General features: G+C 36.6%; 1 protein-coding gene across 5 annotated transcripts in view; it reads left to right on the top strand.

Moving 5' to 3' along the window:
• The first annotated feature begins 4,227 nt into the window (after positions 1-4,227).
• The window catches only part of LOC139971355 (serine/threonine-protein phosphatase 2A 56 kDa regulatory subunit epsilon isoform-like), a 96,790-nt gene continuing 76,948 nt past the window's right edge, over positions 4,228-24,069 (top strand). For 3 of the 5 annotated variants that reach the window (XM_071977717.1, XM_071977720.1, XM_071977721.1), the window contains exons 1-2: positions 4,228-4,383; positions 22,963-23,137. In XM_071977717.1, the coding sequence (XP_071833818.1) occupies positions 22,996-23,137 (142 nt within the window). In that variant the 5' untranslated portion in view covers positions 4,228-4,383; positions 22,963-22,995. Of the gene's footprint in view, positions 4,384-10,226; positions 10,386-10,414; positions 10,524-22,962; positions 23,138-24,069 lie in introns of those variants that run through there. The other 2 variants (XM_071977718.1, XM_071977719.1) reach the window with 2 other exon arrangements.

The raw sequence follows: 24,069 nt of genomic DNA, 5'->3' as shown, positions 1-24,069 counted from the left end.
AAAATATGGAAAAGTTACTTAAATCACCAAAACACCAGCACTTCTAATTTATGAAAAAGGTCGACACTTGTAAGGTTTTCCACAACACAGGAGGGAGGCGACATATGCCTTCTGTGAGGAGGAAACAGGTAGATGGATCACCTATAACAACCTTCAAATGACAGACATGGACACTTACCTTTTTTTTTTTTTACTAACACAGTCGCAGTACTGCGACTGGATAACACGCTTGTAACTTTCTACCAAAGAGAATTAATAAGTTTTGTTTATAATTTGCTGTGACAATTTCCACAAGGTATTCATCCATCAAAGGAACGAAACTTGTACTTCCAAAGATACTTGTAGTTTTTTTACTTTTACTAAGGCTTACCTCTTTAGAAACTGTGAACACCTAAGATGTGTGGTGCCGACAAGCCTTCACTAATTATAACAGACATGAACCGTCCAATTCAGAGCCGTACGGCTCTGCTCTCATTTAATCAATACCGCCTTCTTCGGTTTCTACTTGAGCCCACCAGCCCATCTCCTGTGGAAACGCTCTAGGTAACACTAGGTGCGTGAATATATTTCGTAGAAGTTGATTTAAATAATTGAGGAGGTTTTATAAGACGTTCCAATGCCAGCGGCGGACCCAGGACCTTAGAAAGGCATTTGAAATGGAATCACGTGTAACGGTCTGCCTCCCGGTCGATCATTCAGTCCCCGGCCCGTGCCCCCCCCCCCACCCCCCGGTCTCGACATAAAATGGTGTACATTCTGAGACATATTTAGACTAAAAATTTGATGTACAATTAGAACTAAATACAATGTTATGCTGATAACAATGAGTGTGTTAGGTTGCATACACCACCCTGGATTCACGTACCTTTTGATTTCAATATGATTCAGGTGATTTCATATGGCGGTTGGGGTTTTTACTTAGTACTTATATTGAGTGTGTCGATTGACCCTACCTCATGGGAATAGCAAGTGCCGGGTAAAATGATGAATGCATGCGTACAGTGTTTTGTGCTAGATGAGCGGTGAGGACGAAACTGATCTTGCAGGCTAAAATGAACTTTCAATTTGTGCCCAAATTCCGAGGGAATAGACATGATTCAAAGATGTACCTGCTCCCGTATGAAACAATAACAATTGGAAATCAAAGAGCATGAAGTTCTATACATAAGCATTATCAATCTGTTATGTTGAAATAACCCGGTATCCCAGGGACGACAAGGTCTTATATATACAGGCTCTTTTAATCATATTGTACGTTTTTCCTTTCAGAATGTCGGCTAGTACAATTTGGTTGTTTCGGGTGATTATAATTCGGTTGCTCCGATATTGCAATTTGTCCCGAGGGCAGTGTTGAAGAATTTTCGGAGGGCGCCAATCTGCCCACCTGTGTTCTCCTAGGCGGTGGCGAAACTTCGGATTTTCATTCAACGGGAGGGGTAGTAGAGGTGCATGCTCCACTGGGTCAAAGACTTACATCAAAGGGGCGAAAGTCTTTTTTAAATTTCGTATTCAATAAATTATATGCATAGGTTTCGCACGGTCTATGCCCAATGTGTTATCCACGATGGTAAACTACTCAGTCACTACAACAAGTCTCATTGATTTTATCTGTAGTCTATATAATAATTCTTGTTATTGTGCCTGTCTGTTATACTTCTCTTTATTATATTTATTATATATATATATATATATATATATATATATATATATATCGCCGTCGTCGTAAGATACTTCCATGGGTATGCAGGCTATTATATACCTACAAACGACATGACTTTCTTTAGAGTAAGCTATATCGTGGACTTCTTGTAAAGAATTCTATAGGGAAAACTTTCAATTAGAATTCCGTTGCAATCGTCACGAAACTGGGTTTATAGTTTCTATCGTTTATTTGTTCTTCAACTTAAATTGATCTATAGTGAAGATTATTGAACTAGGTAGGTTTATATGCTGTACATAGATACATTCAATACTACTCGACCCATATTTCCATACACAACGGATGCTGCTGATGCCATAAGAGAAAACTGGCACTAATGAAACTGACTTTGTTGATACATGGATGGCATACCCACGGCCAGAAAGCAAAGTTGAAATTCTATAAGGTTGTAATTCTAAACTCTAAGCAACTTGCGTCATTCCTTGTTTAGCCTACGAACAAGGTTTGTACCTGAAGTATCTATAAACAATTTGGTTTCGTTTCACAGTGCATGTCGGCTTCGCAAAGACCCATAACATTTATTTACGGTATTACCCTATCGCAAACGTGTTTGCTAATACTCTGCGTGCATGTATGTATACCCCGATAAGCAATTCCGAAGTTGCGAGCACACAACCAACATAATGAGGCAGGAGCGGATCCCTGGGGTAGGGTGTACACTTGAACCCACTTGAACCCACCTTTATGGAACCTCGGTTTGAACGATGCCAGGGCCACATATTCTCATGCATCCACATCTGGGAGGGAGCGATGCGCTGGAGCTACAGTATCTTTGCATATAAGTATATGCATACAATAATTGGGGACAAACTAAAACGAATGACAGCGAATGACCGAATGACAATTGACTTTGTACAGGGTTAATTTTCATTTGCGAATGACAGCGAATGACAGCGAATGACAGCGAATGACAGCGAATGACAACGAATGACAACGAAGGACAGTGTTGAGAAGAGATAGAATGATTAACGGAGTGGAGTAAATGCGGTTATTGGTTTTCTGCGCAAAAATGATTTGAGGAAAAACGCATGTTACGTGGTTGTAGGGTTTTGGTGTAATTTACGGATAGAAACCACAGGGAAAGTTTTTGTGTGAGAATGCGCTTGAGTGCTGTGCTTTTTACCTCTGTAGATTTATATAGAAAGATAACTGAAGCCGTTTCAAGATTATAGTATTGTTAGTTTCTAACAATAATATCGGAAAAATGACGTTAAATTTACTTTTTAAAATCAGACTTACAATTTCGCTAGGCTATAAGGTGCGTTTTTATCTTGTCCGTACTAGATCTAGATACCCACGAAGTCTGAACTGTGATATCCGGTTGAAGCAAATGTCTGTGCTGTCATTACTGTCATTCGTTTTAGTCAACGCAATTTTTTAGTGTGTACAACATATTGTCATTCGTTATGTGTAACGCAATTGTCATTCGTTTTAGTAACACCCCAATAATTGTTTAGTATTCCCAAGCAACTTTGGTAGGGTCTGCAACTCTATATGTTACTACGGTAACGTGCGTTTACCGCAAAATCTGGATAAGCTAGTCTAACACAATCACAAATATTGACTTGAAAATGTTGGTGTGAAGGGAGGCATGAAAGCATGCACCAGAAGCTTCTTAAAGCGACAATATAGAGACTTAGGGTGAATACTCGAGCGCGCAAGGTAGTAGTGACGTCTTAGTGATGTTCACTGACAACCAAGTACCGCACTCATGCAAGACCTATAAGTTCCAGTCTAATTGGACTGAAACGTAGAGTGAGCAGGTGTAGGGTTCTGTTCAAACCATGCACCAGTTAGATAGCTGCCTGCAAAGCAACCATCCAATCGCTTTATTTCGTTTCAATTTTGGGGAATTGTACTGGTTCTGGGAAATGTCAGGCTAAGTGGCACTGGGTGGAGAGAGTTATTGGGCAGGTGTAGTTGCGTGATTGTAGTCTGCCCATCCGGAATTACTTCATCAAGACGTGTACAGGGGGCCTCCCCAGAAACGAAAGTTGCAGACAAGTAGGCGAAGCCAGATGAACAAATCAGTCAGTCCCCGTGGGCCCGATTTCCCTGAAGCGGTACACAACTATTAAAGATATTGCAATGAATCACTTTCAATATAAATTACTAAATATTTGAACATCATAAGAAATGGACTTTGTGGAGACATTTAGCGTCTCTCATGTTGCCATGCTAGTTATTAACTCCGGAGAAGAAGTAAAGAGCCAGTAGATCTATTCGACAATGCAGTCGGATGTGTTTCTTTACTACATTCCCATGCATGTGATGATCCGCGGATGGGAAAACTTTCATGGTTCCAAAAGCTGTTACAACTGTGTAAAGATAAAAGTTTTTATATGTACCCTTTGGAGATGAATGCAATTGCCAAATCTGTTTCAATTTGAATTAAACTGAACTAAACTACTAATCGAGAAACATTTATATTTCGCACCTATTTGTATACCGGGCTGTCTACATAAACAGTTATAACTACATGAGGGGGTAAGAGATGAAAGCTCAAAAACCATGACTACCTTTGACCTTTGAACTTGGTATCGAAGCTTGTTTGGTTCACCGTACCACTGCACTCTCTACATATATGTACATTTTGATACGAGAGAGGGAGCCTAACACTCAGCCTAAGCTAGCAACACTTCAGAGGAGGATTTACCGATAATGTGAGTGAAAAGCAACTGAGTTGTACAAGAAGTTTTTTTTTATGACACTGTTGAAAATAATAGATACAAGCCTTTCATATATTAGTTTCCGATTTGCTTTAATTACGTGAAAACGAGGGGAAATGTGAGCTCTAAAGCCAAAGATCTCCGTTAGGCCATAATATTAACACTGTAGGTATGCACTGTACAGTAGGCCTAACAACACTCATTAATAACTACATTTGCGCCTAACTTCCTCCTAGTCCTTCTCCTAGTGCACTGAAGCCTGACTAGTTAAGATAGTACTTGCAAAGTTGTGATTCCTTAGCCTGTTATGGTTTGGCATATGATGTTAGAACCACGAAAAGACAATAGACTAGCCTAAGTAAGAAAGGACTAAAGTAATGTTAATATCGTTATGGCTGGGCCCTAACTAGCCTGGTATGGTAGAATAGGCCTACATCAATTATACTTGTCCCTTAATTCGCATTATTTGTTATAATTCAGTTATTTAGTGGAATTATACAGCAAACTTCAACACATGTGTGAAATTAGGGAAAACGCACAATTACCATATTCTACCGTACTCACTACTACAAGGATGGTGACTTCGAAGTTCGCCCACTTAAGACTTAAAACACCCCAAAACTAAATCTTCTGGTCTAAATCACCAGAAAATATACTTCATATGGTGGGAGAATTTTGTTATAGTACGATACACGGCCAAATTTTCTTTCCTGCAAACTGTTTTCACGTTGTATTCCAAGAAGATTCTTCGTGATTGTGGAACTGGTATTCTTTGCTCGAGTATTGCGAATTTCGGTCACGCAACCTACAGTGTGGCGCTGGTAAAAATTGGTGGCGCTGTTGCTCTTTCAGTAATTATAATTAGACTTCATAGATCTTCGTCATTTTATTGACAAATATGTAAGTAATTTCTTGCACACGGGTCATTTTGGAGAGAAAATAACTGTAGCTTCGTACTTTTTGGTGAAATTTGGCTCTTCCTGTAGGTTTTCATTGTGAAAATCGTGTATTTCTTAGGGTGCCCGAACTTCGCAGTATGGCGAACTTCGCAATACTGACTATACTTGTAACAGTAAGTGGTATTTGGTAGGCCTAACGGTAGGCCTGATGTTAAGCTATGTCCAATCTTACTCCAAAATTGTGAAGTTAAAACCAGCTTCTATCAGTTCAGCCTATTCCAATCTAACGTTAACAACACCCACCTTAGCCAACTAGTTTAGGGTAGCTGGGCCAATACTTATCGGTTTTGACTAATTATCCATCATCAGTTGAATAAGCATGGTGTGCTTGCTTTTCACCTGATTACTATCAGTGAACAGAGAGACTGATTAAGCCATAGAGGAAAGTATTTGTGTCTAAGAATCACATATTGTGTACAAGACCAAGGAGAGAACCTCTCAAAATTGAAATAAAATTGTCATTATTACTTGTAAACACTCTGGAGGGGTAATTGTCAAGTTGTTGAAGCTGACTCCAGTGTAGATGGTCATGGAGTGTTCCCACAGAAATGGAGATCTCCATTTCTTTGGGTCCTCCCCCCCCCCCCAAAAAAAACCCAATTAAGATGTAAGATGGTACATTCTGTTATTTATGCTGCAAATTAGTTGTATAATTAATTCTATGAAAGGATGGGATAATTACTACTTTCATGTGTTGGGGGGTTGTTAATTAATAGACATGTAAATAAGCACCAGTGCATTACTTACTGTATATAACCAATGATCCTAATTGAACTGACGATCAGGTGACAGTTCCCACCATAGTTACATTATATAGCTATACTATTGCTAGGCCAGCCTGAAGTTAAGCCTAGCCTAGCCATCATAAGCCTACTAACTTACTAAGGGCCTAATGTTAGGCTCCCATTAGTTGCTTGTAGGCTAGGCTAGCCTAGAGGCCTGTCTGTCCTTCGTGCATAGGCCTTAGCCAATTGAAGGGCTAGCCTTCTGGCTTTTATCATGCATTTCATTGTGTACGCAGACCAGCCAACCACATTGATAGTTTTCACTGTATCATCCATCCAAGAAATAACTTATCATAAAAATTGTGTGTAGCAGATTTCAGTTATACTTATTTTGTTTCTCATGACATAGACACAGTGTTAGCAATACAAAAATGAATCCAGGGGGGAATTCCCCTCATATATGTGTTTTTTTTTGGGGGGGATTTGTAACATAAAGAGGGGATTTGATTTTTTTACCCTCGGGAAGTATAACGTTCCGAAACCAGCGTCATTTGAGGAAATAGTGAAGCAATACAATTGTGTTAAGTTTCTCAATATATTCAAAATTTATACCACTATATCTTTCTTTATCACTCCTCCATTTCATAAAGGCCTGTTCATACTCAAACTCACGGTAATGAGGACCCTCTACTGAAATGAGGGTCAACTTTACGTAAAGCACTAGTTTTGAAGTCTTTACTCACGTTCCCAACAAAGTTTGAAGTATCATCGGTTAATCTAACTTACATGATGTGCAAAACATTTCACCATTTTCGTAAACTAGCCGTGGCCAAAGACGCAACTACTTTGTTTGAAATTTGTCAGTTTTCTTTCTTGTCGAAACTGTGGCGCTACTACTACCAGTACAACTACAAGTAGTACTAAGGACCTTAGGTCTACTTGCTGTGTTTCCACTACTACTAACATTAACCTTCTCTATCACCGGCTCGTCTTGATCTTCTTCGCCGCTAATGTTAGTAGTAGTGTTATTAATGTTAGTTTGAGTTCTAGGCCTAACATTACAAGTAACTTAAGTTTCCTTTAAAGTCGAAGCCTTACAACAACTTGTTTGTTCTGTTACGTACTGTATGTTTCCTTATCTATATATTTTTTTATCTTTTGAAAAAGGAATATAAATCCTTGGAAGACATCCTAGATTATTCAATCAAACTAACTCACTTTTGTGATACATCGTACTTGGTCGGGAACTGTGCTCGTAGCTGTGCTGTACACAGTAAACCAACATGAGGAACATATTGCACAACTTATACATCCAATCAGGTGCACTCTTCTTCGTACACTCTTAAGCTATGTTGTGAATGGTTTAATTGTAACAAAGTTATACCTAGAAACTGATTTGGACCAATCGCAAGTTTGCAAGTTTTGTATTAGCTATCAAATAGTTTTCCTTGAAAGTTGTTAGGGTAGAGGAGAAAAACTATCTTTGTCATACTTCTTTTCCAAACTTGTGGTTTAAGGCAGCATACTATAGGGTTAGGAGTGTGTGATTGGCCATAGAGATAGTTAAAAAAAAAGAAGCCACAATCCAGCTAAGTAGTATTGTTGGTCCTTTGAAGTTGAAAGTTGAGTTAAGTAAAATGCTACCGACCCTAAACTGTCCATGGGGCGTGCACACAAAGGTTTTTTTTCCCTATACATTTTTACTAAGCTTTGTTTTGTTCTAAGATGGAATGTCACCTGTTAAATTTTTTGCCCACAAGGAAATGGTAGACTTGGTCTCACATATACAGTGGTATGCCATGCAATACAACAAACTTAAATTTGAGGTACTGTACCTTTCTTCACAATTAAGGGAATAGAAATAGCTTTAACACTACACTTTGTAGAATATTGGAATGTTAAACGTTAAACACTGACAGGAATAGTTGCAAAAAGTTCTATTAAAAAAGTCGTATAACTTTTAGAAGGAGACATTCTTACAAAATTTTTGAAAGAAGTTTGATCATGCTAATGTAGCAAAGTCAGCAGCAGAGGAATGTAAAAGCATGTATATATACTTAATACATACCATTAAATGGAAGATTATCAATCTACTGTATGCTAGATTCTTAGTCTTACAGTTTCTGCCCCAGAATAGAATGAAATTATAGACTTGCAAAAGTTATAAAAGTCGTATGCTGTTCTTTAGTAAGAAACATAAACTGAGTCTCTAAATTTCTTGAAATCTTGATCATGTACTGAAGATTAATAAGAATAGCCAGATGTACTGCACATGGCTCTATGTTCTTTTAACAAATGTGTGTCTCTCACTGTTAATACTTGGACAGCTGCTCCACACGGTAAGAAGATACCATCTGGTTCTGTAGTGGATGCTGCTATGTGACAGATCCTTATAAATGTTCTATGACTTGATGAACATAACGCTGACATGGCGACTGCTCACTGCCTACTGTAGAGTTTGTCATCAAGCCAGTCTACTGTATACATGCAATGTCATCAAGCCAGTCTACTGTATACATGCAATGTCCCAAAAATTCTTTTGAGTAGTTTGTGGCCTTGCGTCTTCTGAAATCCTCACTCATGATAATTTTTGTTGCACTTTAATAGGCTTTGGTTTATGGTGCAAGTTGCTTTGCGATGGCTAACAGTGTATTACATGTTTTAGAAGTCACTCTCCAAGGTGTGCAATAAACTCATAGAGAGCCTAGTTAATATAATGCACAGTGGTGAAATTTGAACATGTCAGATTGGCTAGTTACAGTGTTGTCTATTTAGATCCTGTGGCATTATGACAACCAGTGTGGAAGTTGTACATTATGTGTATAACCAACTGTCCATTTGCCAAACATCTTCATAATGTTTTGTTATGCTCTAGCTCTAGTTTGGTAATTCTTGAAAAAAAGGGAGTAGTTTGGTTTTAATTGCAATAAGCACTAAAGCCCATAGTTGCAATCACTTAAATTTGGTTTGCTTGATACACAGTTCATACACTTTACTAGTCTTAGCCAAAGTAAGGTGATTCCATTTCTTTTGAGGTTTTAACTGTCAACATGCTTACTTGTAATGTTGAGGGTAATGAACTCATAGCAATGCTCAAGTTACACTACATGTAATGAAACAATCACGCGTCAGACATACTCCTTTACACCAAAGTTTACACTGATAAGATGATCTAGTACAAAGCTAAACTAGAACAGACAAGATGACTCTATTCACCTGCTAATCCTTAACATCTCAGTTTTTACAATGTAGATTGGCACTTTATCTATTGGCATTTGGCTTACAAGATATTAATAATCAAGAGTCTTATATAGTTAGAGAAAGCAAGCGCTGAACGCATTAATATCGTAACAGGTTTTCAATTAATTGTGTAATGCTGCTGTTGTACTGTACAGAGTGTTGATGGTTTATCTCAGTCAGAATACTATTTGTCACTGATATGTTTCAGACTCCTTAACTCTTAAATGAACTGAAATATGTCTGGCCCTCTAACTTTTACGTACATCTCTTTACAGAAACCACTGAACTTCCACAACAGGTCCCCAATCAATGAAAAATTTTAAGCAATGAAACAAGTTGTTTTAAATTTTTAAAATGTTTAAAGGGATACCTTCCCAGCTTGAGTTTGATTAAAGTTTGAGTAACTTTCACTTGAGTATTTTCATGTTGTGAGTTGAATCAACTGTTTTGGCACAGAACAACTTAAAAGAGAAACTCTTAAATTGCCAAGTATTCACAAGGGGTTAGTAAGACAGATGTTCATGATCTTGACAATACTGCTTGAAAGTGTGACCTAAACATCATTAACAAATAGACAATTTCAGAGCCATTTATTTGTAGTTGTTTGTTGATAATCAAGTAGTTCATTGCAACTCTATATGTTATTGTTTACATTAACAATACACAGAGCATGTTTTCACATCTTGAGTGCTTTGTTGCACATAGAGGTTAGCCATCCTTTAAATTCATTTTCAAATCCATTGTTGCATTGAATGCTGTAAAACTGAATGCAGTTACTGTACCTTTTGTTGTTCTATGGAACTTGGTTTGTAATTGGATGAACAAGTACATATGAAGCCCCTCAAATTATTCTGTGCAAGTTTACTTACCACTGAGTGTTGATATGTGTTGTGAATGGGTTATACGTAGTTAGTCCTTATACAGTATAGCAATTTCATGTCAACCAGGATAATAGTGAGTTTGTAGTTCCAACTCAACTTCCTGGACATAAACGTTCCATAAGTTAATGCGTGCATCATTCTATTGCACTTGAAACATTTCCAAACAGGGTATTAATTTGTGTTGGTACATAGTAAGTATTCTCTTTAAACTTTACACATCGTTTAATATCCTCGTAGTGTTATACTGTACGTAAAGTCTCAGTGTGGCAGTTAATATGGGCGTCAGTGCATACTGTAGCAGGTGAGTGTTTATTCTGCAGCAGATCATGGTTAGTCTCCAGCCACTTATCTTTGCATTAATGGGCCAACCTTGAAGTATGCTTTATCTTGATAGAAACATTTACATGCCATTACCTGCAGATTTTTCTTACTAGTACAAATATCTTTATAAGCTTTAATGCCATCCTCCGGTGTTTTTTTCTAATATGTTTACAATAATTGTAAACAGTCAGAAAGACTTTGCATTAAATCTGGGTGTAGGAAAGAGATTTTTTTCCTTCCAACAGTCATGTTATTCTTGTTTAATTTTATTTATGATTCAGTAATTTTAATAGATGTTGGAGTCAGAGCAACAGTTGGTGATTATAAATTCTCATTCTTTCACACTCTTTTCAGTATGATGATCAATTTTTCCAGGAAATTGCAAGTTAAAACCAAAAACCTTGAAATATGATTCTTTCAAATATCTTTGCTCTTCATATGAGAATCATTGCAAAATTTGGCATATGCTTTTCTCAGCTTTATGTTAACTTTTATGTATAGCAAAGTTTTCAGTTCTAACTCAGGTAGAATTAATGAATATTTTAACAGCTATTTTTGGGAAAGATCCATTACATCCTTTATCAGTGCCTAGCACAAATACTTCCAGTTATATATCTGAAAGGCAGCTTTGATATTTAGTTGTTTAATGCACCACTATTCACAACTAAAGCAAGTAAGTTTTCATCGATTTGTTGTTTCCTTCAAAGGGGAGGCCATTTGAGTAGTAAGAAAAAAAGCATAGGAATATTACCCAAAGAAAAATCTGTGATGGAAATCACAAATCTACCTGTACACTGTGAATGGAGATTTGGCAAACACTAGTAGAACAATTGATATTTAAATGGTTAGGAAATCCCCTATATGACTATTATGTCTGTGATGGTGTGAATTGACTCACATTCATCAGCTTTCATACACAGCTGTTTGAAACTCATCTGCAACACATTCAGCATTACAGCATCTTATATCACAGTCTCTCTGTTTTTATGAACATTCCCCGTAAAATACTCATAGCAAGAGATGCAGTCACTGTTACACTGATGTGGGATTTATGATTAAAATGTTAATTTAAACTGTGCTTCCAGAAACAGAACAGTGACGGTTTTTACCGAGATATTTCTGTTTCTGCAAAGTATATATATGTGCATATATGTCCATGATGTAAAAGGGGAACATGATCCATCCAAGCACCCTTGTGAAATTTGCATTCCCCCCCCCCAATAAATTGTGCCCGAGATATTCAAGTTGTTACTTTTTGCATCCAAAGGGAAATATCTAGAAGCAAACAAACCTGTGTAACATCACAGAAACACATTGACAAATTTTGTTGTCAAATTTATTTCATATGATTCTTTTACTTTATTAGTCACCATGCTTGCATATAGATCTCTATCCTTGATTGTGAAGGGTTTCAGCACTATATATACATACCATTATGTATTATATAGCTGAAATCTTACACAATCTTGTGAAATTTACACAATATTTATGAATGTTTTGTATTCCTGATCTGATTCATCCAATTGTGAAGTAAAAAATTGGCTGCGAAGTTATGAAGAAAGAGAGTTATGTTTTGTTGTAAACATACAGTGACTGAACTTTAATGTACAGTCATCATCTGAATACAAACCTGTATATTATATTATGTATACATTTCTCATCAGTTTCCTGTCTAGTCAGTCGTAACAAGGGATTACAATCTTCCTAATTTCTACCTACCATATTCTTTGCCTTTGCCCTTGCCCAGGCCTCTGTTGTGGATTCATTTTAATACTGATTGTTGGCAATATTTGTTTTCAAAATTTCGGTTCAACTTCCCAGAAAGAGTTCATAATGTAATATAGATGAAACCAATCATCTGAGGAACTATTGTGACCCCCCCCTAAAAAAAAAAAAAACTGCTTCTCTAGTTTTGTCTCTTTAGTATCTCCTCTTTGCTACTGAAAATGTAGCTAACATTATTTCAACTTCTTTGTAATGTCAGAAAAAAAAAATCTTTTGCAATAAAAAAAAAATATATATATTTGCTTTTGCGTTATGATTTCAGCTAAATTGCAAATTTTCTAGATGCCACCATGTCGTTTCTGGCTTGTAAAGTGACACAAAGTGAGAACTATCCATCCTAACTATATGTTTACTTTATCGCCTAAAAGCATTGTCAAAGCTAAATTTACTCTCCAAATGGGTTGTAAATTGTATACATTCTGCCATATAGCAAATTGTGAAATACCCGATCCATTAAGTTTCTACTATGGATGTGTACTGTATATATTCCATAACAGTGACTAAACAGAAATTCACAAAGTAATACAGTAGTCTGGCAGCAGCCGTAATCTAATTGAGATTCCCTAATACACTATAATATATGGCAAGTATGGCAAGTCTAAACGTAGGTACTTTGTAAATGTATGCATATGGAATTTATGTGGGTGCATTCATGTCAGAGGCACCAAGCTTCTCTGGACACACTGTAGTCTGTCACTTTCGTGATGTTTATAATCAGACCAGTTGCTATTACTTTTCATTTTATCAATCACTTAATAGACAAGGAGACTCTCCATTTACTCTATACAATCTCTATGAATGGTATTTCTGCGAGTGCGACAGTTTCAGTCCATTTTACATGGAATTTTTTATCTCTACTTTTTACTTTTTACTATAATTCTAGATATTAATACCTGGCCAGATTAAGCTGCGCTCGGTCGTAGAACGTACTTCAATGTCCAAGCTGTAAAAAAAATCTTCCACACAAGATTTGTATTCGCAAATTAATTTGATATCCCATGTGCACTTGAATTACAAACTTCTACAACTCTTCCCATACTTAGAGAAGGAGACTGTGAAGCAATCGGATGTCTTTCTCCATATATAAAGACTGACTTGTAAGTGTCATAATAAAAATGTTGAACAACTTTAACAAAGAGTCAGTTTCTTTTCAATCTAAATATTCATATGTACAGTACAGGCACTGAAGGCTTACAGAACTTTGATAGCAGATATAAACAGTCTGTGTTTTCATTGCAATTATAACACCAAAACTTGTTTATTTGTATCATGTGCTTGTTGGGAATGTTTATCTTATAACAGTAGGTAGCAATTCCTAACATTTACTCACAGCTAATAATAACAAAGACAGTGGTCCAAGTTTATTTTAGAACACTCATTGGCACTTTAAGCTGTTTGTAAAATTGTAAATTGAAAAAAAAATGATTTAAGGCTTTAGAATTTTGAAAGGCAAGTTTTCTGCCAGGCACAATCAACAGTTTTCCCAATCTTTCAAATTGTGAAACAAATTTAGATTTTCAGAGCTAAATTTGATAATTGTATTATAGTCAAGAATACATGAGCATTCTCATGTGTGACTGCTTTGTGTCATAATCAAAATTTCCTATTTGGCAAACAAAAGCTTAAATCACACATGGAAAGAAATTGTTAATTTGTTACGTCAGTTGGTGTATATTAGAATTAAACTTGTTGATTGGGGGGGGGGGGAGATTGAAGGAAAGCTAAACTTTTTATCTCCACCATTGTCAGTTGACAAAGTTTTATGTTATGTGTTGAAGTGCTTCTGATCTTGCTTGTGATTAACTTGCATATTGATACTATGGCAGCATAAATGATATTGAAACATGAGCTGGTCCTAAGGTTTAGACATTTGTGTCAAAGCAGGACTACTGTTTCACATACTGTACACGTGTAATATTAATTTGTGTTGTGTTATTACTCTATATGCCATGGCAGCTTGTGTATTTTCAATCGTGTACACTAAGGCTGTGTTCGCAAAAGCTGGTAAATTGTTGGCAGTTTTCAGTTCAAAAATTTCTTTAACTGAAGGAGTTATTTCAAATTCTGAAGATATCACCAGAATGTTTCAAACCTGTGGCTACAACAATTCACAGTTATCAACAAGATGACAACAACAACAATAAAAATGAAAACTATGAAAGAGTCTATTCTTGGCCATTGTTCTCTGGACACAAAAATGAATATCACCAAATTCAGTGAAAACTGCAAAATTTGTTTTTGGCTAATCCTACTCAGTGACAGTATGCCTATTCAGTAAGAACTCTGAACTTAATTGTTCATAGTTGTTAACAATCAGTTCCAGTCAATATTTTGTTTGTATTCTAATTATAATGTAAAAATTGTACATGGTTGGAGTAGTTAGCTTTCTTGCACAGTTTGACACCTTTTAATTCCACTTTGCAATTTGAGTATCATGAGCAGACCAAAGTATTCAAAGTCTCTTTTTTTTTCTTTGGAAGTTCCTATAAGAGATTACATGGTCTACAGTATCTCTGTGTCTGCCTGAAGCAATGCAATAAGATTTTGTGACACATTTGACACTTACTGTCAGTGTTTAGCATTTTCAGCTGGCTGCACACTGGACAGACTGAATGTGACCCCAGTCACCCCACTCAAATGGAACTGTTGTAACATTTAGATCTATAATCATGGATTGTAAACATGTAGAGACCTCTATATTAATCGTGTATAGTTGAGCATGATTTTGTGTGTACTAATGTCTTGTAAACTGATCGAATAAATCGCGTCCGCTTTTCTCTGACCAAGTCATCGTGTTGCCTGTTCCAGACTGGCAATTAGCTTCAGTCATGCTGTGTGCGATGATGCACGACTACAACTGCCCGGTTTTAGCAAATGTACAGTAGACAGTCACTGGGAAATAAGTTTGCATATGACCCGAACCAGCACAGGCTTATAAAAAGAAAACTGTCGTTCAGTGTGTGTTCATCAGTCGTAGTGTCAGGGAGTCGGTCGTAGGACTATCGGTCTTGACAGTGATCGCAAAAACTAGGTCACGACAGTCTATTTGCATTGCATGTTATTCAATCTGCATCTGTCTTAGGCAGTGTTTCCGTGACCGTACTATCCGCGTACTATCCTTGCCATCAGATTGTTTCCAGGTCTGCTGTTATTATCTTTGTAATTCGATACAGTTGCTTTTCAAACAAGTCCTAACAATATGTTGTATGATTTGAACAATAAACAGCGAAACTATGTTATATAAGGTTTCAGAGACTCAAACATTAGCATTGTACTGTGTGTTGTACAGTACTGGTGCAGTAAATTATGATATCCAAAAATAAATGTCCCCTACTCTGGGCCTCAGTGGGAAGAACTTGATCAATACATTCTGAGAATGTTTTTTTCGTCTTTGAGTATCATGTGCACGACACGTTCTTGTGGTTCTCTACTTCAGTTTAGACATTTGACTGTGTCGCTTCAATTAAACATTAATGTGCTTTTAATGTGTTGCCAAATATACTTTTACATGGTGAGACAAGGTCGTTGCACAGTGTGTGTGACTGCACTAACCTCTGTAGGATGATGTTCATAACCCTACTGTTAAATCACAGACTGTATTAGTATGAATTCAATTCTTCTTTTTAGGTTAATGATTAAAGAGTTTTAAAGAGCTGAAGGGGGGCTTGGGGGGGGGGGATCTTTTCCTTGTTTTGCAGTTAAAAGAAGAGGAGAAAAAAAGGAACCTCAGTAAATTGACCTTCTAGTATTAAGGCAATTAAAAGTCTGTTCGTTGACCTTGAAGTTTCATATAGTGGACAGGTGATGCATTTGTCTATTCATAGATTCACTGCACTCTCATACATTTTCAAGATGCCATGGATGTTTGTAAATTGGTCTGGACATATTTCGGAGGCAGTTTGTGTGGTACACTGTGTTACATGGATCGACACAGCAAAGTCTATCTGTTAACTAAAGTAAAAGGGTTCATGCAAGAGTTGTGTTAGACTAGCTTTGTATGATAGGGAAGTTTCGAAATGAGTAACAGTGAATGCTCTCACAGAAAGGCATTGGAAAACAACATAAAATTTAAAGACCACTGTAGAAATTGTTGGAGGTCAATGTTTGTTTGAGGTCAAAGTATGAAAACCTTGTAGAGTTATTGCAAAATTACATGTGTAAAATCACACTCTGTTGAATACAAAGAAACGCATTGACCTTTGTGTAGGTCAAAGGTCATTTGATGTCAACATAGGTCAAAGTATGAAAACCTTTGTCAAAAAGTAATAATTGCAAGCAGAAAGCTTTGATGAACTTTAAACTTGGTGTGTACACCCAAAGTAGTGGGTACAAGATGCCAGCTGAAACTGGTGGAGATCGATGTTCATTTGAGATCAACAGAGGTCTAAGTAGACCTGAAGAGCTTGTAAGCTTGATAATGACAATGCAAATTGTGGTGTAGTTCATACTTGGTAAACATGTAAATCACCCTTGAAGAGTACAAGAACCCTGTGGAAATTGGTTGGGGTGAAAGGCCATTTGGGTAACTAACAGGTTTAAGTCTGAAAACTTGGTAAACATGATAATTCCAAGGTATTCATGAAGTGCATTAGTGCAAGAACATTGCTGATTACTTCAAGTAAGTAATGTACCAATGCTCCAAATATTGTGTGCAGTGTTACAGTGCAATTTTCTTGATTGAAATGTGGCAAGGAACCACTATGCCAGTTAACTTTCTGGGTTATTTATATGGTAAGATGCTTTTCCGTTTAATTCTACTACTCAAGTATTCCATTGAAGAAACAAAGTCAGATACATCGTGGTTAATCAGAATGATTTCTTTTGGTCCTAATTGCTTATATGCTGAGTATGTCAGAGCAGAACCAAATCACGACTTTGAATTTGTCTTATCTTTGATTTGTTACAATACTGTACCTGGGCACCAGTTGCATTAAAGTTTTAATTTGATTACACGCATATTGGGAACAAAATTGCACACATAAGGTATAGAGAACATGGTCAGCATGTCATATAATACTTTCCAAACTATGTGATCTGCTACCACTTTAAGGACCGTGTCCCACTGTACATAGAAAATTTTCATTGCATTGTGCTAGTTCAATTTTGTTAAGCTTCAACAGCTGAAAAAAGAGAGGACTTTTCATAAAAAGAAAAAATTTCTTTTTTATCCCCTGAGTAACTTTAGTAAACTAAACTATTCACGTTTGACATAGGAAATTTAATGGTGGTTGGAAGGAACAATATTCTGCATCTATTTTGCATATTTTATGAGAAATCTGGACAAATTTGTGTATCTGTAACTATGGTAACAATTTTAATGCTAAAGTTCTGTTTGAACACAAACTGCTATCTTGCATTATACTGTTTCTGCTGTGTTGCAATTTGGCCATCTAGGATCCTGCTAAGCTATTCGTATATAATGAGTTAAATTATTCCAGGGATGTGGTACAGCTACAGTATGTAGCGACATTCATTAGATGAAACAAACTTTTGCGAACCTTTCCTACAGTTTATCTGCAAGATTTGTCACTTGTGGCTAGTCACAGACTTAGTGTACAAGTTTTAAAAGTGCAATGCATTGATTGCAGTTTCGAAATACTGTACGAATAATTGTAATGGATAAGATGTGTGAGTTATTAACCAATCTATATATATGTGCACTATCTCTTATTCAGGTGAAAATGCAGGGAAAGGTCTCCTCATTAATACAGTGTTGTCTGATAGGTGTATAATGCATGATCTGTAATATTTTATTCAAACATATTTTATCTTCCAAGTTGATCTTCTTTGTGTAATTCTGACTTCATTTGACTTCTCTTCCACCGAGGATCGCCGGTTGGTTGATATATAATTCAGTATTAATTGCTATACGTAGGAGGTAAAAAGTAATTAACAAAATTCTACAACACACTGATTGCGGATAATGTCTTGAGCACATGTGTGTGTATATTAGTGATATATGTATTAGTTGTCTCTCAGAGCTCTAGAGATGGAGTTAAAATCTAAGAACGATCTCACTAGTTGAAACTTGATACTGTGTAGTCAAATTCAGTGGAGTTCCCTCTCTTTACTTTACAATCTGTTAGCCACCAAGCTAGAAGTGATTAAAAATGTAGACATTGATATTTTACTGTCAATGAATCTTAAAAGAGATACTGAGGTATTTAACTTGATGTTTGTAATCCAAGAACAATCTCATTGTGTAGTTTTAGGTCTATAGAGTTTATCTTATTCATTTCTGACCTGTCTCCTAAAACATATGCACTTTGTTCTACCTTGTCGTACCCAGTGGAATATCCTCTCATTTTATCTGACATAACCTTGCAATCTGCAATAACACCTAGAAGGGAAATTCCAAACTAGAGACAATTTATATCTATTTCCATGAGTTTAAAATGTAATCACATGCAGAAAGCAAGTTGGAAACCTTCAAAATGTTTTACCTTTTTTGTTCAATATCTGAAACGTTGCAAGTGAAGCTAATGAGCTGTATTTTGAAGGAGATTTTTAGTCTCAAATTGCATCGTAAAATCAATCAAAATCAAATTTGACGGAATTCCCAACTCAAAAAGCTGCTTTAAAGTTACTACGGCCACCTACCTGTGAAATGCCTCATGGTAATGTTTGGTAAGCCTTGATGAAATAGACTGTGTACAGCAGTATGTAGATTAAACGTTTGCATGTGTTTTATCATGTTTGGTCTTCCTTAAGTATCTACAGTGGGCATTAGTGTAATATTTTCCTTAGCATATTTTCTGGACAATGGCACACCATATTATATTGTACATACAAATAGGGAAGACAAATATATATACCACACACACAGCTAATTTAGAAACCCCTTCTCTGTGTACATCTTTAATGATTCAAACTTGAAATAATTGTTTGAATATTCTTTGGAATATTTTTTTAAGAGCAAGTTATTTTACTTTTCTAATTTTTAAAAAAAAACTTTCTTCTTGAAATGTGAAGTATATATACAGTTATTTGAAATATTTGTGCAGGTACACATGTATACACTCTGGAGTGTTGACTTCATCAAAATTATGCATCTGGATTTGTAAGAATATTATATTTCTCAAATCCTCAAAGTATTAATAATTCTTTGAAAAATTATAAAGAAGAGTAAAAAAATTCCATCATACCCTGCGCCATAATGTTGCGATCCACCCTGTTGCTGCCATATCTCAACATTCATAACAATTTTCAGAGTTTTTGTCAAGAGATGTAGGAAGCCTGTCTGCAAGGTTTTGACATTCAATATGACATTCAATCAGCATTTAACATGAGAACATCAGTTAATTATATAGCATGGTCACATAAACATAATGTAATCAATGGGTGCATCTCCATGTACTGATGGAATGAACACTGTCATACTGAATCCGAAAGTAGACCTGCACATGTCATGTTCACAAGCATTTTTATGGTAACATTAGGTCTCTACATTGCAAGTTCTTCCTGTGCAATTCCTTATGTATACACACATAATGTAATATGAGAAGGAATAATTCTACATTGCAGTTGTTCCCTAGGGGTGGTAATTTATGTTTGTTGTATGGCTGTGTCGATTCACAGTTTGTTAGTCTTTTGGCAGGTGTTTATAGATATTTATACCATAATGTTCATACAGTAGATAGTAATAGAAGGCTATTCAGTTTACTTTGTAGTTTTAATACAGTATGAAGGTAACTTTTAGTGACATGCTTTTCAGACTTGTCCAACAGAGCCTAGTTAAGGTATGTACCTAGAAGTATAATAATAAGCATATTAATAATCAGGCAGATATTTTTATGACATTTAAGTGAACACGAATATGGGAATAGTTCGCAAGGGCTTTCATGTCGGGCGGCTTACAATTCAACATTTTAACTCAAATTTGGAATTTTTTCAATTTAGAAAGTCAATTCAGATGGAAAAATTGTAGATTGCTCTTGGATGATAAAACCCACCTTACTATGACCCGGCCGGCGATCGAACCTCGAACCTCCCGATCACTAAGCCTCATTGCTTCAATTCCTACTGCCTTTATCCACTCGGCCACATCACCGGTACACTTGACTCCAAGCTCTAAATACACTTGAGGTACAGACTATACACACTTGGAAGTACACTTGAAGGTACACTTGAATGTTCACTTGGAAGTACACTTGAAGGTACACTTGGAGGTATAGACTAGTCACACTTTGAAATACACTTGAAAGTACTCCTGGAGGCACAGAATATTCACACTTGGAAGTACACTTGAAGGTATACTTGGAGGCACAGACTATACACACTTGGAAGTATACTTGAATGTTCACTTGAATGTTCACTTGGCAGTACACTTGAAGGTACACTTGGAGGTATAGACTAGTCACACTTGGAAACTTGTACACTTGGAGGTACAGACTCGTCACACTTGGTTTCATATTTTTTAATGTGTGTATCATCCAGGGGGTGCCATTTTGTCTAGTGTATAATCTCATAGTGCCTACTGGAAGTCATTTCTGTATCCCTTACTTTTCTGTTTATTTTTCACCATGGTGTTACTGTAAAGCGATTCAGTTACAGTTTACAGCACCGTAGGTTGTGCTCAAACCGTAAAACGTTCAAGTACTATCTTTTTGACCTCCACAAGTCTCCAAGTCTTCATACTGTACACATGAATAGTCTATAGCTAGCACTTGCATGTTGTCTTTCACATGGATGATGTACCACTATAATAGTTGCACTATTAGATCCTTTTAATACTAGTTGTCCCTTACCTGTCTTCACCTAGAGTGACAACCAACACCTCTCAGAAGTACGTCCTGTGAATTGTGAATCGTCCTGTATACATTTTAAATTGTATCATCATCAACCCTTTAATCCTAAAATTGTAAATTATTGCCTGATTTCGATTCCTAGATTCGATTCAGAGCATGACATGTGTCGATTAGTTTCATGCTCTAAGGACAAGTCAGAGGATATGGAGTCGCCTCTACTACACTGAAGGACCACACCAGTTCAAACTGATACAAAGCTCCTGAAATGTCATGACTGGATTCAGCTTTCCTCTCTTTAATTCGTTGACATTTTGAAGAAAGCTGCTGCTTGAAACATTCTCGATTGACAAATCAACTCCTACAGTATTAGCATACTGTACTTCATCAAAGAGTCTGGCCATGCTGTACGTTAAATGTCTGCAAGAAATGCATTTTTAAGGAATGCTGGACTACAAGCTGTCAAGCTCTGAGGCTTCCCAGGGGTGTTTTCAGGATTAAGCACACAGACCATCTTCACTTGTCAGTGTGAAAGATAGACTTGTGTTACTTTTTATTGAACCTGTAAAATGGGAGGATAGTGAGAAGTAAAACAATAAAATATATTGGCAAATCAGTGCATCCTGTGATAATATGCCCCTTTCATGAAAAGAAATGATGATAGATAGTGTTACTGTACAGTGTTTTGTGATTTCCTTTGAAACAATATTGACACTGATTGTTGGATGAAATCATGTCTCTTTCAAAATCATGGATATTTATTCACTTAAATGAAAAGAGGATACATGGAAATTTTTGTTTGCGTAAAATAAATCACGGAAATAAAATTATGCTGTAAAATTAAAAGTAAAACTTCTAATAAATCTTAATCTTGTTTAAAAATGATATTTTTTAAACATTACAAGGTTTTTCATGTAAAACAGAACCTGAAGCTTTGATTAACTTGTTTAATGAATCGTAACTGTTATGCAGAGTTGTCTGATTTATGTTGTTCTCGAAAAATAAAACTTGAATCCAAAAGAGAGACATTTGGAAGAAACTGATGTATGCATGCAATGGAAAAGATGATTAGAAAATTATTGGCAATCAAGTTATCTTGAAGTGTACTATGATTCTCTTCATGGTATTGATTCAGATTACAGTCAGTCTTAAAAAGGAGGTGTAAATGGAGATTACCCTCAGTTTCTATATCAGGGTTGTCCAACCTACGGCCCGCGGGCGACAGTCCGGCCCGCCGCAGGGTTGTGTCCGGCCCCGCCAGAGATGCTCTATACGGTGCGAAATTTTAGTGAGCAGATTTATTGATAACAATTTGAAGCTATATAATCAATCATTCGAACCTTCTGGGTCCAAAAAAACTGCATACAGGTCAGTTTGTGTAACACTCTCTCAGCGGACGGGGGGGGGCGACTGAACTTTATTCATCTGTTTTATCAGGAAGGAAAATAAATCAGTGCGCTCCGCGCGCAGTGCTCACACTTTGTTGCCTTGGGCTTCGGGCAAAAAATCGAAAAATCGAGCGTAGGGTTCATGCGGCCCCTCCTTCATCATAATCATTCCATGTGGCCCTCCTCTGCAAAAGGTTGAACAACCCTGTTCTATATCAACATGTCTTCTGTTGTAATCTTCAAAATGAAATGCTCTAAAAATTCAAGTGGCGAAAACTTCAGAATGGTAGATTTGCAAAGCTGATAGCAGTGACCTGATGAGGTCAAGAAGGTTGGGAGAGGGGATGGGGGAGGGGATTGGGGGTGCAGCGCAAACTTTTTACCAACTGTCGTAAGCTAGGGAGATAGGAGTGCAGATGTATACGAGACATGTAAGTATCACGGTTCATAATTTTCACAAGTATCCAAACCAGTAAGCTGTTGGGAGTTTACTAACATTTTTCCTCTTCATCTTTTCTATTGTCTCACAGGCATTTCATGAACAGTTGATAAAGTGAATAAAAATGTCATCTGGGCCAGTAGTAGACAGGATCGATCCTTTTGCCAAGAAATCATTAAGGAAAGGGAAACAAAAGAAGTCACAGGGATCTTCAAAATATCAGAACCAGCAAAACACAGAACTGCAACCACTAGCCCTATTGAAAGGTGAGAAATACATTGCTTCACGATATATATATCCATCTACTGAGCATACCCATATACGTAAGATATGTACATGATTATCCATTGATAATTTTTATTCATAACTATTGTGAAAAGTGTATCATATGAGTGTTCAGGAAGTAAATGTCAAAGGTCATATAGGGGTCATCTTACACAATTTGTTGAATATGCAAAACTATTCTGGATATGGACATTTATGAGCCCTTTGTAGTCAAATGTGGACATGGTAAGAACTTCCACATATTCTTTTCCAAATTTTTTAGGAACTCAGGGCAAAGGTCAATTAATATTATTTGAAATCATCATTTGATGTGGAATACAGTGTCAATGGGTATAAATCCCAGAGTTGAGTCAAGATTTATGTTAAACAGTACTGTAGGCATTCAATGCCATGTTACGTGTTTCAGTGTGTATCCGTACTTTTGAGTAGAGTACTCAGCACTATTAGTTGTAAGTACCCTTGATTATTGAAACCAGTTATTGTTATTCTTTTGTTCGTAAAGAAAAGGTTGCCAAGGTGTTGTGTGCACATCACCTTGGCAACCTTTCTCATCATAAATGTTATTATAAACAGTTAGCATGAAGTATAAAATCTTAAATCTGATTTGTACATGTATGCTACCAGAATGTTAGTGAATGCTTACTGTACTTGGTACGGACAATGGACTTGATAACAGCTGATGGTAGGTATATTTTGATGGCTGAATGCAGGTACAGTAAGTATCATTACTCATAAATACCCAAACCATTAAGTTTCTTTGTTAAGGACGGAATGGGTGTAGGTGGGGTAAAGTAATGGGTGGTATACACCTGCTACCTATTAACACAAACACCAAAAACTAAATGCTGTGTTTCACCTTTAATATTTAGCATATAAACTTTTCCAATTTCTGTTTATAGCTTGTGTCTGACAT

Source organism: Apostichopus japonicus, chromosome 8 (genome assembly GCF_037975245.1).
Source record: "Apostichopus japonicus isolate 1M-3 chromosome 8, ASM3797524v1, whole genome shotgun sequence".
Taxonomy (NCBI): Eukaryota; Metazoa; Echinodermata; class Holothuroidea; order Aspidochirotida; family Stichopodidae; genus Apostichopus; species Apostichopus japonicus.
The sequence above is the reverse complement of the archived record's forward strand: the minus strand, read 5'-3'. Positions and strand labels throughout refer to the sequence as shown.